Below are 16,032 nucleotides of genomic sequence, written 5' to 3' on the forward strand. Positions count from 1 at the left end.
TAAAAATTAAAAAAAAAAAATCTTAACTGCACTGATAATAGTCGTTGTTTGGATGGGGAGCTTTTATCCATTTCTGCAGTCACACAATCAATCCATCAATCAATCAATCAGTAGCTGAACTGGGTTCCACACAGTCACAAAAACAAATTAACCGAAAAAGCCTAAAAACAAAAACGCAAAATACTGGTAAATAGCAAAAACAAAAGCGCCAAACTTAATCCGTTCCAGAAGTCCGTTTGACTTCCGAAATGTTCAAAAACCAAGGCGCAGCTTCTGATTGATGCAGGTGCCCCGGAAACAATAGCCAGCAACCGCATCGGACGTTCAGCTTCCGAAAAACGTTCAAAAACCAAAACACTTACTTCCGTGTTTTTGGCATTTGAGAACCAAGGCGTTTGAGAACCAAGATACCACTGTATTCTGTTTCACAACCACATAACTTAATGGCAGCAGTAAAGCTGATAGGATGGTGAAGTGCCCTTTTGCTCTGGAATTCTTAGGCTCGGTCTACCTGGAAAGGGGAACCTTTTCAGACTGATGGCTATATTCCATTCTGGGCAACATTCTGGAGGCCACGTTAATAATGAAGGCTGGACTGCAAGCGAAAGTGTTAATTTTCCCTCTGCACAGTAAACTAGCTGTAACCCACCCCCAGCATTCTCCACCCAGGAAAGCAAGAAGCACGATCAAAGTTCAAGGATATATTCCAGCTGGGCAAAAACCCTCTCATTTTCAACTAACCACAGTTCCCATTATGTTTGAACCCAGACAAGCTGCGGTTAGTAATAACTATGGTTTGCCGAAAGGTCGAACCTTGGTTAAAGATCCTGGCTTGTTTTCAGTGAACCGGTTAATGTTAATAATCATAGTTTCAAGTTCAGAAGCAACACTAAAATGTGGTTAAGTTGAAAACAGAAGTGAAAGCTTCTGATCTCCTCTTTGTGGTCATCCTGGAGGCAGGGAGGGGAGGAAGGAATGCCTCAGGCTTGTACACACAATCAATTAAGCTACAGTTTGGTGTTACAAGCAAACCTAGCCTTTGTGTATTCACTTGGGCATGAACAAGGATGTGTAGGTAGGTCCATAAAGGTATGGCAAATATTAATTTTATTATGTTTCTATACTGCCCTTCATCTGAGGATCACACGACGGCTTCCAATATAAAAGCACAAAAATACACATTGCAGGGTGGATAAAAATCAATGATTTTTTTAAAAAATCGGATTTTTAAAAAAATTATATCGGTTTTTTAAAATAAAATGCTTTTGGAAGAAAAGTATTTCTAAAGATAGTTTTCTATTTAAATTATAGTCCAAAGGCATCAGGAAATAAGGATTTGTTTTCAGTTTTTCATGTGTGCTAAAACTCAGTCTAAGTATTTATTTTTTAATCGTTTAACCACATCAGTTAACAAACATGAATACATATACTATAATGTTACTGTATTAGTTAAATAATTATTAAACCTCACAATAATTTCATAATTACCTGTCTATGTATTTCTAACAGTATGACCAAATCAGTAAAAACTACTCTGAACATTTATTATTCCAAAAATGAAACCTTTATCTGGTTGTAAATACAGTATTAAGATGATACCAGCAAGAATGAATCTTTCTGTACAAAAAAAAAAAAGATTTAAATCAAGTCTTACTGACTAGTGATTTAAATTGTGATTTAAATTGTTTGATTTAAATCAAATCCACCCTGACACAATGTAGTAACAAACTAAAGCTATACCCTCCCAACACACACAGTTTGAAAGGCCATAGATAATTTAATATGCCTTCTCCTGCTTTGTGGCTCCTTAGTATACTCCAGAACTTAGAGCGAGGAAACGAGCTGAGAGACGGTTTGAATGCGAGTGGAGGGAAACTGCAGTCGAATGCAATTGAACACTGGTGAGGGTTCATCATGGAGCTTACCTAGTGACAGTCATGGCAGCAAAGAAGTGCGCATCAAGCCCACTAGCTCATCTGCCTGTGACTGTGCCTGGTGCAGAGAAAAATGGCTGTGTCTAAACTCCCTTGGCTACCTTGACTGGTTGGGTAGGCAGTCCCTTTCTGCCCAAACCCAAATGCAGAGAGCATGGCCAAGGCAACTGGAACTTTGCCGATGATGTATAAAAGAGGGCTAGGAAGATGTAGTAGCCATGGCTGATTTCACACACCAGTCAGCGACACTGCTTTGAACAAGGCTTTGAGCAATACAATTTTGCAAATGGTAACTTGTGACTTGGTGATCACAATGGAAATGGAAGAGAGAAAACCAGAAACATCACACCATTGAAAACATGCATGAAAAAGCACTAAAAGTTAAATATACAGTGCCTAGGAAAATAAGGCTTTCACCTGGCACCACAAAGATAAAGAGGGGAAAGGAGGGCATTCCACAACTGGGGCGTCACCACTGGAAAGGCCTTCACATTTGGAAATAATTTGTTACTTTCTCGATGGCCTTCAGTGAGCTGTTCCAGCAGAGCTCTCTTTATGCTCCTTTGAGTAAGAACAGTCTTAACTGCCTTTATATATATAAAAATGCTATACTGACAGGCTTTAAAAGCATGTCAAATGATAGTTGGCATTTGTGATTATAGGTCCATGAATTTTCTCTGTAATTTTCCAGAACGCTGTGCAGCCGCTGAGCAGGAATAAAAATAAGTTACCAGCTCTATGGCTGGGTTGCCTTTCCCATTCCTCTGTCCTCTCCTTGTGTAATGCTGGAATTATTTGGCATCTATAAAACAGCTGCCATAAAGTATTTTATAGCGCAGCGATCCCTTTTCATAACACCGTTGACTGACTGCCTTGGACATAAATTTATTTTGTGGCTTTTTTTCTGGTGTTGAGTTTTGCAGTTTTTGCAAGGATTGAGTTGGCTAGGAGCTGTTCCCCGTTTGGAGGTGGTTGTACACCAGAGGCTTGTGAATCTGCATTCCAGCCACTGAGAGCCAACTTCCCGTTTGTGTAACAAACTCAGTCTGCCATATTGCTTGCAGTGAATATAACATGGTGGCGTGGAAGGCTTGTGACGTTTGAAAATGCCCTGAACTGATGCGACTCTCTTCTCGTATTTGCTTTCCAAACTGAAAGTGGCGCCAAAACATTTTCTTCATTTTGCTTTTCGGAATTGTAGCTCTTGACAGTTTAAAACCGATAATTAGTCACACAGAAAACATAAAGCTTTGACGTCATTACCCGAGAACCGTAAAAATATTTTCCTTTCTCTTTTTGTGACAACCTATAAATCACTGTTTTCGGTAAAATATGTCTATTAGAAGTTAACAAGTGGGACCTGCAACGAAGTGTTGCAGTGTGGAGTGTTTCTAGTTTAGGTGCCAGCCATTTAGCCCTGATATCTTCCTTTCCTCACAAGGCTTTTAGATAGTCTAATTTGTGCACTGGGTTGTACAAGTGATACTATCGGTGGACACCATTGCAATATCTTGGCCTGTCAGTCCTGGAAGACCTGCTCCCTGGAGTGCCCAGAGCAGTTACCAGTGGTGAGCCTGCTGGGGTGCTATGACTCCAGCAACTTATCAACAGCTCTGCCTGCTATTTCCAGGTCTGGCAGGGTGGGTGCAGTTAAAAACACACACATTCGTTTCATTATTCCCCCACATTTCAAGAGTGGCAAGTGTCTCCAGCAGCAGCCCCATATTTTTCGTTGTGTTTTTTTTTTTTGTAATATCTGCTTCCAGTTCAACTTTCTGTGTACAGTAGTACCTCAGTATTCGAACGTCTCCGTTGATGAACATTTCGGTTTTCGAACACGCCTTGGAAGTCGAACATGCCACGTGACTTCCGCTGAATGCAAGGTCCTGTGGCCTAGCTGTCGGTTACTGAGTTTTCGGTTTTCGAACGTTTCAGAACTTGAACAGTCTTCCGGAAAGGATTATGTTTGAAAACTGAGGTACCGTTGTATCTGAGTTTTGGTTCCAGAAAAAACGTCTGCTGTATAGCCTGGCGAGTGGTGCTATGAGAATATCAATTCTCAGTTATTATGAACGAATCATAATAAATATACAAAATAAAGATACCAAAAATTTGATATCAATAACAGCAACCACCGCCACCCCACCCCAAACAAACCTCACCAAACAATACCCCAGCCCAAGAGTATCAGACTTTGTAGCTGGATTCAACCAGGGGCCCACCCACCCCAGCCAGGTGGAAGAAGGCCTTCAAGGCGGGGAGCAGGTCTTCCAAGACTCACAACCATAATGGTCCATTGACTCTGCTGGGACAGGCCAGCTCCATCAGGCCGCCTCCTTCCTTAAATGTCACCTGTGGGCTGCCATTCCATCAAACTGCATCAACAGGAGAGAGGAAGCAGAGCTCACTCCATCGCCTTTGTTGGAGTCTCAGCTCCATCAGCTACCTTCCTGCCTCAGAACTGTGTCAGCTGGTCAATACAGGAACAGTGGTCTAGAAATTGGTGCCTGAGTTTTGATTTCCCCTTGTATTTTTTATTTTTTTATAAAACAAAGCTTGTAAGCATGCAGATAGGGAATGTCTTGTTTTGAATTTATGTAAGCCGCTGTGAGAGCCTTTTTTGGCTGAGGAGCAGGACACAAATACTATAAATTAATTAAATATAGTGAGTTGTATCCAGTGTTACTAAAATTACTAATTACTTACTAAAATTAATGGTCCTAGATTAGTCATGCTTGTTCATTTCAATGGGTCTGCTCTGAAGAGAACATTGAATGAAACCCACTATGTCAAAGTTCCTTTGGTGAAAAGTTTTATTGGTTGTGTGCCTGAGAGAAGCAATATCAACTTCCAACATCACAAAAATCAAAAGTCTTATTTGTGTGTAATTGAAATGCTCCTTTTATGTGTGCACATGCTAAAATCAGTGCTTGTATCTTTCGCTTAGTCATTTTGCCTTGTCTGTATTACAGAAGTCATATATTAATTTTGTTTTATTTGTTTATTTTCCAGCCAGAAAATTTACAGAAGAATTGGCTTCGGGAATTTTATCAGGTACAGTGAGAACTATTTTCTTTCATGGCATAAAGTCAAACAGACTGTCAGCGTCTTTATCAGTGGGCTAATCTAAACATCAAAAACCTAAAACCTAAGGAATCTGTGAAAATTAAAAACAAAAGAACAGCAGGACTGGAATAACTTTTATTTTTTTTTAGTGTACAAGGGACAGTAGGCTAATACTCAACTGTAGGTTTTGACTCTTGTATACACAGCCTTAGAAGAGGAAGATAAAACATTTCTCTGCAAACTGCCATTATAAACAAATGTCCTGAACGAAACAACAATTTTCAACTGTCACTAATTAAAGCCATATAAATATTTCCTTTCTTGGACCCCAAAACATAAACATTTGTCAAATTTACACTGAAATGCATTGTATAGCATTGTTCAAGACACCATATAAAATATTTGAGAGACTGTCCATTTTGTGATAAAGTTTTTTTTTTCTCCCCAAAAATAAATAAATTCTAACATGTATTTGGCTGTTTAAACTCTTACCAGAAATCATGAGTAAGGCTGCTATCATAAACATGCTTGCCTGGAACGTAGTATTGATAAAAATCAATAGATAGGGCGGTCACTTGCAAGTTGCGAGTAAAGGTCAGCCAGTGTTTAAAAGAAAAATGAAGGATTTGTTTCAGTGGTACTGTATAGCCATGGCCCGACTTAAAGAGAGTGATTTTGTTTCTTTTATGTGTTACTAGATAAGACTTCAACATATAAATGTTTAGAAGAGGGATGGGAATGCTGTAGCCATCCACATGTTGTTGGTCTCGGACTCCCATTAGTCCGAGACAGCATGGCCAATGATAAGGGATGATGGGAGTTGTAGTCCAACCAACATCTGGAGGTTCCCCATCCTTGACTTGGGGGAAATGTCCCAAACTCTAAGGATCACAGAAGCTGATTTTTTTTCGGGTAATAGATACACTGGCCTGAAATTTTAGGATCAAGTTTTGTATTATTCCGGAATAATATAAGATTCCGTTCAAGCTAAGGTCCTGTGAAAATCAACTATTTATAGACTTTATTTATTTTTGTGCATGGAGGAGAACTTGGATATCAGTTTATATTGTTTAGCACCCACATAGATAACCTCATGTTTCCTTGAATGGTTGAACTCTTCTAAAGGAGTTCCCTTACTCTGTGGAAGAAAAGACTTTTAAGTGAGGAGTAGAAGTGGATGTGCTGAGGAGGGCAGCGGACGGTCAAAGCAGTAAATGTCAAATGTGAAGTCTAATGGGAAACCCAAGCTTGAAGTGTTCTTATTGTCTCAAATGTGTATTCACTGGGGCAGATGATTTAGGGCAGGGATGGGGGAACTTGTGACCCTCTGGACTCCAACTCCCATCTGCCCCAACCAACATGGTTGGTGGTCAGAGATGATGGGAGATGTTGTCTAACATCAGGAGGGCCACAAGTTCTCCATCCCTGGTTTTAAGGCCTACCATCGGAGCATCTCTAAAATCTTTGTAGAGTGGTTCAGGCCCCACTGAAATGTCAGAGCTTGCGCTGGTTCAGCAGTTTGGTGAGTAAAACCGATAATGACAGCAATCAGGAGTGACTCCAGGGCTGGGTGTGCCCTCAGCAAAGTGTCTTCTTGTGGACCCCCAGCTACAGTAGTGACACCCCCAACCATTTGTTCCTTGATTCTGACAACAATTCCAAGCAGAAGCAATTTCCCCAGAATTTTCAGGGCATTGTGGTTGGGAGGGAGGCAGCCTTCTGGATGAAAGTTTTTTGTTTTTGTTTAAGAAGGCCCTATAGCAGGCATCAGGGATCTGCTGTTAAGGATGCTCTCCGGTGGTCCACTGACCTGCCCAGCTGTCTTTCTCCTTAGTTGAACTATGATACCGGAGGCTCAGCTGAGAGACAAGTGCAGGGGGTTGCATAACAATATGGGGAGGTAAGCAGGGAGAGGTTCTGCCTACCTCACTTGTCTGGTGTTACCTCTATATCCCATTTAAATGTATGCAGGAGGCACCTGGTTCTGAAGGATGTCATCAGCTCACAATGCATGCAAGTGGGGTTGCTTGTTGGAAAGTGTCTCTACGTAAAAAAAATCCTGATATGTTGGAAGCTGAAGCCCTGGGCATAAGCAGGCTAGGCATACATTAGGCAAGGAGGATGTGTGGCTGAAGGGGACCTTGCCCTAAATCAGTGCCTGAGGAACACAAGCTCAGTTCAAACCCTGAAGGGCTTTCCAGACTCTGTGCACTGTGTGGAATAGGGAAGTAAAAATGACTCTAGATTTTTTGCATACAATCCAAATGACGTTCATGCGGCAGGTGCTTTTTGTTGTAAATTCCCTCCCTTCTTGTCCCTCCCTGTCTTGTTCTACTTTAATGTCCCTGGCAGTTCTTACAGGCAGTAGCGGCGGCGGCAGCAGTTGTAGCTTCCCCATTTCTTGGGAATACTTTACTCAATCTGTAGGGTCAATCCACACGTCACAGGAAACCAGAGTGAGTGGTTTACCATTATTCCACTAATCTGGGCCACTCTGCTCCTCCCATCAATGCATGGGGAAAACAAACCACAATCCTTGACTAAGTGTTATATACAAATTGGGGGTTGTGGTTGTTTGGGTTGTGTGTGTGTGTTCTTGTTTTTTGCTCAAACCATGATCAGTAAGCCAGAACAGATAGTGGCTACAGATCATGGTTTGTTTAGAATGAAATAAACCATAACTCCACAACAGTTCTTACTCCAGATGTTGAGAACGTGTGGCCCTCTAGAAGTCATTGGACTTCAGCTCCCATCATCCTTGACATGTTGGCTGGGGCTGATGTGAGTTGGAGTTCAACATCTGTGGGGCTATAGATTTCCCCACACTGGGCCTGTTCCTTTTGCTATATGGGGTATAGGATACATACAGCAAATATTGCACTTCATGGAGTTACAACAGTAAAAATATACGTAAATAACAAAAACTTTCTTTAAAAGTCCCTGCTTTTGATAAATGTGTTCTCTTCATTAAGGTAGGGGAAATCAGTGTCCATTGTTTTTTAAATGGTTGTTGTTGGAGACATATCACATATGTCAACAGAGAAGAGTTGGAAAATGATTGTAGATGGTTTGTTTTGTGAAGTTGAAACAAGATAAACCACAAACCACATTTCCCCCGTCCTTTCTGCGGAATGTAATTTGCATGTATAGTCGTGTCAACATAATGTTCATAACCTCCGTCAAACTGAAAGTTGAACAGAACTTCTCTAAGTGGTGCATACACCCTTTGAAAAAAAAGGAAGAATACTTAGTGGTACTCACACATATTTCTAGAAAGTGGCTTTAACTAAGATTTCTCTTCTTCCTTATTCTTAACCGTTTTGATCTACAGTTGCAATGTTGCTTCCCCACCACCACCCACCCAATTGACTGTATTTCAAGCGGAGCTGCAAATAAAGCTGGTGCTCTCACTTCTGTATTTTGTTGTTTGAACAGATTGGCAAATCTAGGGAGGAATTGCAGAAATTCTCTTTCTTATAATTTGCTAATTTATATATCGCCAAGGTGGCTTCTAAGTGCTTAATAAGCATGCAGTGGCGTAGCGTGGGGGGTGCAGGGGGGGCCGGCAGCACCGGGCGCAACATCTGGGGGGGCGCACTCACACTCGCAGCTCTCTGACCCTACCTGGCTCACTCAGGGTTAGGGGGCTCAAATTACTTGCCTTGCCCCGGGTGCTGACAACCCACGCTACGCCACTGTAAGCATGAAAGCAATTACAGAAAATAAAAACACAATACAGTGGTACCTCTGGTTACGTACTTAATTCGTTCCGGAGATCTGTTCTTAACCTGAAACTGTTCTTAACCTGAAGCACCACTTTAGCTAGTGGGGCCTCCTGCTGCTGCCGCTGCACCGGTGGAGCACGATTTCTGTTCTCATCCTGAAGCAAAGTTCTTAACCTGAGGTACTATTTCTGGGTTAGCGGAGTCTGTAAACTGAAGCGTGTGTAACCCGAGGTACCACTGTAGTTAAAATACACAAGAAAGCAATTTCATCAAAACATGAAAATAAGCACTTGCAATGAAGTTGTACAATGAAATAAGCCTGTTAAAGCAGCATGGCTTTTAGGAGTTAAAAGAGGAGTTAAAACAGGAGGTTCAAGTCCAGGAGATCATGTAGGGGAATAGGTGTTTCTTCAAGAGCCAGCAGAATGCCAGTACTGATGGGATGTCTTGTATTTCCACAGTTATTAAAATGGAGGTCTGGCAGCAAAGGTAGATTTGTATTTACTGCTACATCTTTGGGATGTTTGTAGTATATTGGCTAGGATTTCAAACACCAATAATTGCAACAGTAGCATGTAAAATAGAAAGGGGAGGGGAATTTGCTGTGGCTGGTTTTTTACAAATCAGTTAGCAACCGTAGTGTTCCTCTCTTGTAAAATATGAATATTAATTGACTTCCTTTGTGTGTGGACGATGTACATGTTTTCTCTCTTACTTTCAGTCTGGGAAGCTGGAGGTGGAGGGGAAGCAAACAGAGAAGGTGGTCCCCACAGCATTCCCTCAAAATTTCAAATGTGCCACAGACCCAAGAAGGTTGGTGGCCCCTCCTTTTCGGCAAATAGAATGATGCAAGATGGTGGCCAGACCCCCCACCCCATGTGAAAATTGTTTTTGACACTTATAAGAAGAAAGGAACTCAGAGAGCCATATAGAACAATTTGAGCAAGGCTGGGAGTGACATTTAATTAACAGCCAAGTAAATTCATTGTATTACACGGGAGGAAGTTTGTGAGGGAGCGGTGTTTCTCTAACTACCCTATATCCGCAGCTGAAGTGATGACGGCATCATCAAGTGTCAAGCATGAGCCTACTGAAGTGGAACATGCTGAGGGGATCATCAAGCAGCTGATTCATGATGAGTCATGTGCCCAGAGAATTGCTACTGTATTTGTAGAGATATTGGATAATCATAGAATTGTAGAGTTGGAAGGGACCACAAGGGTCATCTAGTCCAACTCCTTGCAATGCAGGAATCTTTTGCCCAACATGGGGCTCAAACCCATGATCCTGAGATTAAGAGTCCCGTGCTCTACCAACTGAGCTATAGAGGTCTCTGTCCACTGGAGATTTATTTATTTAATTAATATCATGATTGACACGTGTAGCTGTGCGGGGGCAGGTAGTCTGTTATAAACTTATACTGGACTTTTGCAACTTCTGCAGACTTGATGCATATGCCTCCTGGGAAGTAAGCCCATCAAGTTCAGTTGAGTTTACTCCCGTGTAAGTGGATATAGGATTGCAGCTTTGTCTGCCAGGCTGTTCCCCTGAGTGGAAAAAAAGGTCAGCAAGAGACACTTGTGGGCTGGCTTTAAAATGAAGCGGTTTGAAGATTTCAACCAAGCGAGTTGGCTTTCAACCAAGAAGTTGCAGATTAACATTTATGTAGATGGAAACATACTGATAACTTAAATCTGATTATGAACGCCATGATACTGTTCCCCGCACCTCACTTGTTATCATTTCCCCTTTTCCATTGTGGAAAATGCTGCTGGTTTGGTTTGGTTAATATTTATAAAATTTGTGTAAGGAGGGGGGGAGAATTCCATGTTGCTACCGAAATAAATATCCAGGGCAGCTCATACACCCACAACACCCACACCCATTAAAAATAAGACTTAAACTACAAGTCAACATTCACTTAACTTGAGAGTAAAAGTAACTGAATTCAGGGGGACTTACTTCTGAGTAACAAGCATTGCTCTGTACCGTAAATCAATAAAATGTTGATGTTATTGCAATCGCAAACCAAAAAGCAAAATTTTGCAACGGGTATAAGTAAATAAAAACTATCTCTCATTATCCCACTGCTAAATGTCCTTTTCTCATAGAACAGCAATCGGTGCTCTTGATGCTGTTGGATTCCAGTTCCCATCATTCCTGACCACTAACCTTGCTGGTTGGGGCTGGTGGGGTCCAACCATTTCAAGATGACAAGTTCCCTAATCGTATCCCTGAATCCAGACTGAAATAGACTTAGAGCATCTGCGTCATCCTGCTACCACCCATTTGGGCAGTTTGTCCAAGCAGGATATATTTGCAACTAGCTGGTAGTTGGGAAACTCGAGTTAAAAGCACAGTTTCCCCTTCAGGACCGATTTCACAGCTGCCATGTTCATAGTGTCCAGGAGCATCTCAGATTAGCAATGAAACAAGGAAGATGAGACACAAAATTCAGGTAAGTGGAGGGCACAGTCAAAGAACACTTTCTGTATGTAACAACTTAGGGTTGAGGGCAGTTGCTGGAACGCAACTTGCTGTGCTGGCAAAGACTCATGGGAGGAGACGTATCAACGTCCAGAAGGCTCCTCATTCTTAGGTCAAGAGGCTGCTGCCACTCAATGCTACGAAGGCTTGGTGGTGGACATGTAGCGAGGAAGCTGCTCTTGGGTGGCCAGAAGGTTGATCAAGATCTCTTGAAGGATTTTGGGTGGTCAAGAAGGTCAGTCAAGATCTCTTGAAGGATCTCTGCACGATTAGAAGTAGATGAGCAAGGGTTTCTGACTCTTGATTGTTCAACAATAGCAAGTCCCAACATACTACTGGTGCTTAAAAGCACACAACTCCAGTGCTTAAAATCTTGCACCGGTTGCCCATATATTGCCAGGCCTAGTTCAGGGTTTTTGTATTAATTTACAAGGCCCCTAATAACTTGGGTCCAGAATGCCTTATCCCTTCTATTCCAGTTCAGTCATTGAGATCTTTGAGGGAGTCTCCAGGTGAGTCAGATTCATGGGGTCAGATGCCTAGCTCCTACTCAACTGGAGTTGTTTGGTTCCGTAATGTGGACCTGATTCTCTGGAACCCCCTAGACAGGCCTCTCCTCCTGTTGAACTTCAGGCACTTTTTATATCAATAGTCACGTTAAGGAAGTCATTTTATGGTTAATTTTAAATTGATTTTACCCTTTGTTTGCTCTTTAGGTTTTGTGTTCACCTCATTCAGTAATTAAATGGTGTATAAATAGCCTGAAATAAACAAGGCAACATGGCATTTTTTTCACTTACACAAGGCTGCTGAAAGTCTGGAAGCAAACAGGACTGGACTTTTGTATGAAAAGGCTATGAGCTCAGTCCAGTTCTAGACACAAAAATGAACTCCTAGACTCAGAATGTGCTCAGTGGCTTTTCTTTAATTCTAATCTCACTTCTTTTGCACTTGGTTCTGGTTTGCAGATCTTGGGGCTCCAGTAAAACAAACAACAAACAAACAAGCCACAAAGTAGATCTTGCAAGCCTGAAATCTGCTCACATTGAAAAGCCATACCAATAAGCCCACCTAAGGGAGAATTACTCACAGTACAAAATCCTGCAGGGATCAGGTTTGTTTTAAGATGCAGTAACAACATACCTTTAGATAAAATTCAACAAAAAATTGCCTAACCAGGAATTTGGCCTTCCTTGATTTATTTAGCATGGTAGAATGTGGACCACACTCAGGGCAGAGCTTTGAAAGAGAAATGTCTGGTTTAGAAAAAGAGAAAAGGTTGTGGAAATATGTTTGCATTTTGTGGTTTTAGGGTAAAGCCAGATGTGTCAGTGCAGCAGAAGAAGCTGCAGGTTCTTCACCTCGCCATGGGTGTCTGATTTCATAATATAAATATCAGGTGTACATGCTAGCACATAAAACACCAACTCAACCAGAACTTCGCAGAAAGTGAAGCTTTCCTGTTGTTTTTTGGTCCCTCATTGAACCATATGCAAGATTGGCCAGCCTTCATAGTTCTCCTGCCCCACAAGTTGCTGTAGCTTCGTTGAGTCTCTGAGCTAGGCCTAGATTGACGTGGGGAGGTGCAGAGAGGGAGCACATTCCCTGGGTGGAAGGTTGAGGTGGGGGTGGGGTGGGGTTCAGTAAAGTGTTCTCCTTTATGGGAGAAATAGGACACACAGTTGGTGACTCTTTATGAGTTCCTGTTGAGATCCACTTAATAGGGCATATCTTGTTAGCAGTATTGTACTACAGAGCTTACGTTCCAGTCAGGCTAGTACTTTGATTTGGAATGCTTTTAATTTGGGGGGGGGACGATGACTGGTGGCCTATGAGCTAGATCCCCATCCAGCTGTCAGCACCATCTCCTTACCCTGCCTCCCCCAAATAATTAGGGGCTTGAAAACAGCACCCCCACAAAAAGTTTGAATGTGGTGTGGGGACTATTTTCAGGGGGAGTTGCAGCTGGGGAAGGATCTTCGGTGTGGTACCATTAATGATGCCAACAGGTGGCTTTTTTCAAGTCTAATTGTGGCTCAGGGGCATTTGGAGGGCAGAAGGGCTTGCATCTGGGGTCAGGATAAACCCCTCTCTGCATAGTCTGACCCTCCTGCTAAATCTGCCTCTCCCCATGCCACAATTTGGCTTCAGAACAGCAAAATTTTTTTGTGCCAAGGAAGGTTATTTTTCAAGATGAAGTGCTGTTCACGGAGAGTTCTTCGTGGAAAGCACAGCTGGGGAGGAAAGCCTTAACCCCTTCCTCCCCCGCTGCAATTTCCACGAAGAGTCCTCTCATTCCCTGCTTCACAAATAGGGAGATTCATGCACGTGCTATATGATTTTATTCATGTGCTGCATTGGTGTGCAAGTGTCCCTGCCGACTTGTGGCCCCTGAAGGGTTAGGCAAGAGAAAATGCAGCTCTGGGACTGAAAAAGCTTTCCGTCCCTGAAGGCTGAAGTCCACAGTTAGCTGAGCAGGAAACATCTCATCTATTCTTGGTGCAGGGTGTGTGTGTGAGAGAGACCCAGTTATTTATTTTTCTGATGGGATTCACGGGCCCTCAGTTCATCCAACCTGTAAAACAGCCTGTAGCAAAAGAGCTTCACAAAATGTGTTAAGTTAGTGTTTTAAATCTGAAAGTTCTTTTGCCCCACCTAAACTGAGAGCTGTTTACAGTGTTTTAATGTACACTCTTTCTGTGCTGTTTGAGTGTGTGACCTTGTGTGCTTCTGGGTTGGTTAGTAAGTTTTGTTTTAGTTTTAGTCTTTGACAGTCACTCCCTCAGAGATCCCTCTTCAGTTCAGGTGGAAAGGCTCGAGCAGTGTATGACTGTTGAATGGCAGGCAGGGTGTGGAGGGGAAGGACAGATGAACTCAAGTTTTATCATACTTGGGAAGGCAGCCAAGCCCTGTGTGTGACATCATGGAAACTTGTGGTATCCTGTGTGTGTAGAGCGGCAAGGAAATAAGTACATGGCCCACAGAGCCTTCTTTTCTCAGAAGAATTTAAGCTTCTGCAGAAGCAGACTGGATTTAAGAACAGAGTGGTTGGTGGGCTAATAAACTATTTCTCAGGAGATAGCTCTGGATTTGTATTATTTTTTTTTTAAATGTGCCTATGCCTGGGCTTTCTGTTGAAAGAGAAACTCGGAAAACAGGAATCTCTGAAAATTAATTTCCAACGTTTCTCTTTTGCTAGGGGGAATCGTGAGGAGTCAGATGAACTATGCTGAGTAATTTTGCTTCCCAAACAGGGGGAGTCTATCTGCGTACAGGGTCACTAGAGCTGGCTCATAGGCCAGACCTGGGTTTTCCTGCCCTCGGTTGGCCATTTCGACAGGGCCTGCCCACTTACCTGGCATTTCTATGGTCCCAGAAGACCCACTTTTCCTTTGTAGTACAAGAAGCCCAGTCAAGCCCAATCAGCTGGTGTTGCCCCATATCAGCTGATCAGTGCTGGTGGTCTCTTTCCAAAGCTGATAGGCACTGACTTTAAGCTCCACTTTCTGCTCCACTGTGCTCCATGGGGAACTCAGCTGATTGGTGACGACAGCAATCCTCCTGGCCATATACTGTTGTCCAGGTTTTCTGCATGTGGATGCCCATTCCCCACCAAAGCACACAAAAGGAAGGATTTTCCCGGCTTTTTGAAGTCCACGGTGCATCCTGGTCTTGTGAGCAGTAGTGAGGCCCCTACTCTCTGCCCAGCCATACACACAGTCAAAGCAAACTATGCAGGGGACATTAATGCAAAAGAATGCCCTAGTGGAGCATGATCATCTGTGCTTCCCTTGGAGGACAGTGCTCTAAAGCCCGTTTACCTGTTAAGCGTATAAAGGGGTCTCCTCAAGGACAGGGGACAGCAGGGACCTGCTATAGGCCTCCCATGGCTTCTGTGGATTTCCTCCTGAGAGCCACACATTCCAAGTGGATGCCTGCAGAGGGGAAACCTAACCGTAGTCGTTTTTATTAAACCAAAGATAGGGGATTTACTTATTCATTTTAAGGGGGCTGATCATTTAGAAAGGTTTGGAATGTGCCCACCCCATCTCCGGAGAAGAATGGCTCCGTACCAACGACTGTGGAGACTCTCTTTTATGCTTTTTGTGTAAATGAGCAGTGAAGGGAGAGCAGAGAAGAGATAAAATACTGTGCTGTACACATTGTAGCACAAGCCACATTTAGTTTGTGATTTAATTCACCCTTGATCCAGATTCCTCTACTGTTAGCAGGCTGGGTTACATGATGTTCTGTGTGGAGCCTTCATCCTTGTCTCTTTTGCACACACGCCCTTCTCTTGTGGGGAGAGAGAATCCTTAGTTCAAATTCCCCTCCCTCCCTTCAGTTGATCAACTTTTTCTAGGTGAAAGAGGGAACTTCCACATATCGAATATGTGTTCTTATCCCCTTTTCTCCTTCTCTCTTTCCTGTTGAAAGCAGAAGAGAGTCCAGCCCCACCCCAGCCCCCAACACCCCCTCATAGAAAGTAGTCATAGAGTACAGTAAGTAGTTGCTTAGATATTAATACTGGAAAACAAACAGGAACTGTAAGTCTCTGCCCATGTTTGTGTACACACAAATATATCCCTCTTCTTTCAGTAAGTATTATAACAATGCAAGTCTGCCCTGTATGGGTGCCAAGGTCTGCCACTTGGAATATAGGCTATTGTTTGTTTGACCTGACCTTCTGGCCCTTTGTTGACATTGAGCCTTGCTGAAGAGATACAGGGTTTCTGCTGTCCATTTAGTGTTCATATTGCCAGTGGACTGATCCAATTGGCTAGCAATATGCTTCTTTCTGCTCTCATACCTGCTGATTC

At 42.7% G+C, this 16,032-nt stretch overlaps 1 protein-coding gene across 9 annotated transcripts in view; it reads left to right on the top strand.

The window, feature by feature from the left end:
• The window catches only part of INPP5A (inositol polyphosphate-5-phosphatase A), a 253,172-nt gene that overhangs the window by 45,425 nt on the left and 191,715 nt on the right, over positions 1-16,032 (top strand). For all 9 annotated transcript variants that reach the window (XM_083617007.1, XM_083617006.1, XM_083617009.1 and 6 more), the window contains exon 2: positions 4,947-4,988. In XM_083617007.1, the coding sequence (XP_083473133.1) occupies positions 4,947-4,988 (42 nt within the window). The remainder of the gene's footprint in view (positions 1-4,946; positions 4,989-16,032) is intronic.

The sequence above is a fragment of the Podarcis filfolensis genome (assembly GCF_964270895.1).
Source record: "Podarcis filfolensis genome assembly, chromosome: 5".
NCBI lineage: Eukaryota > Metazoa > Chordata > Lepidosauria > Squamata > Lacertidae > Podarcis > Podarcis filfolensis.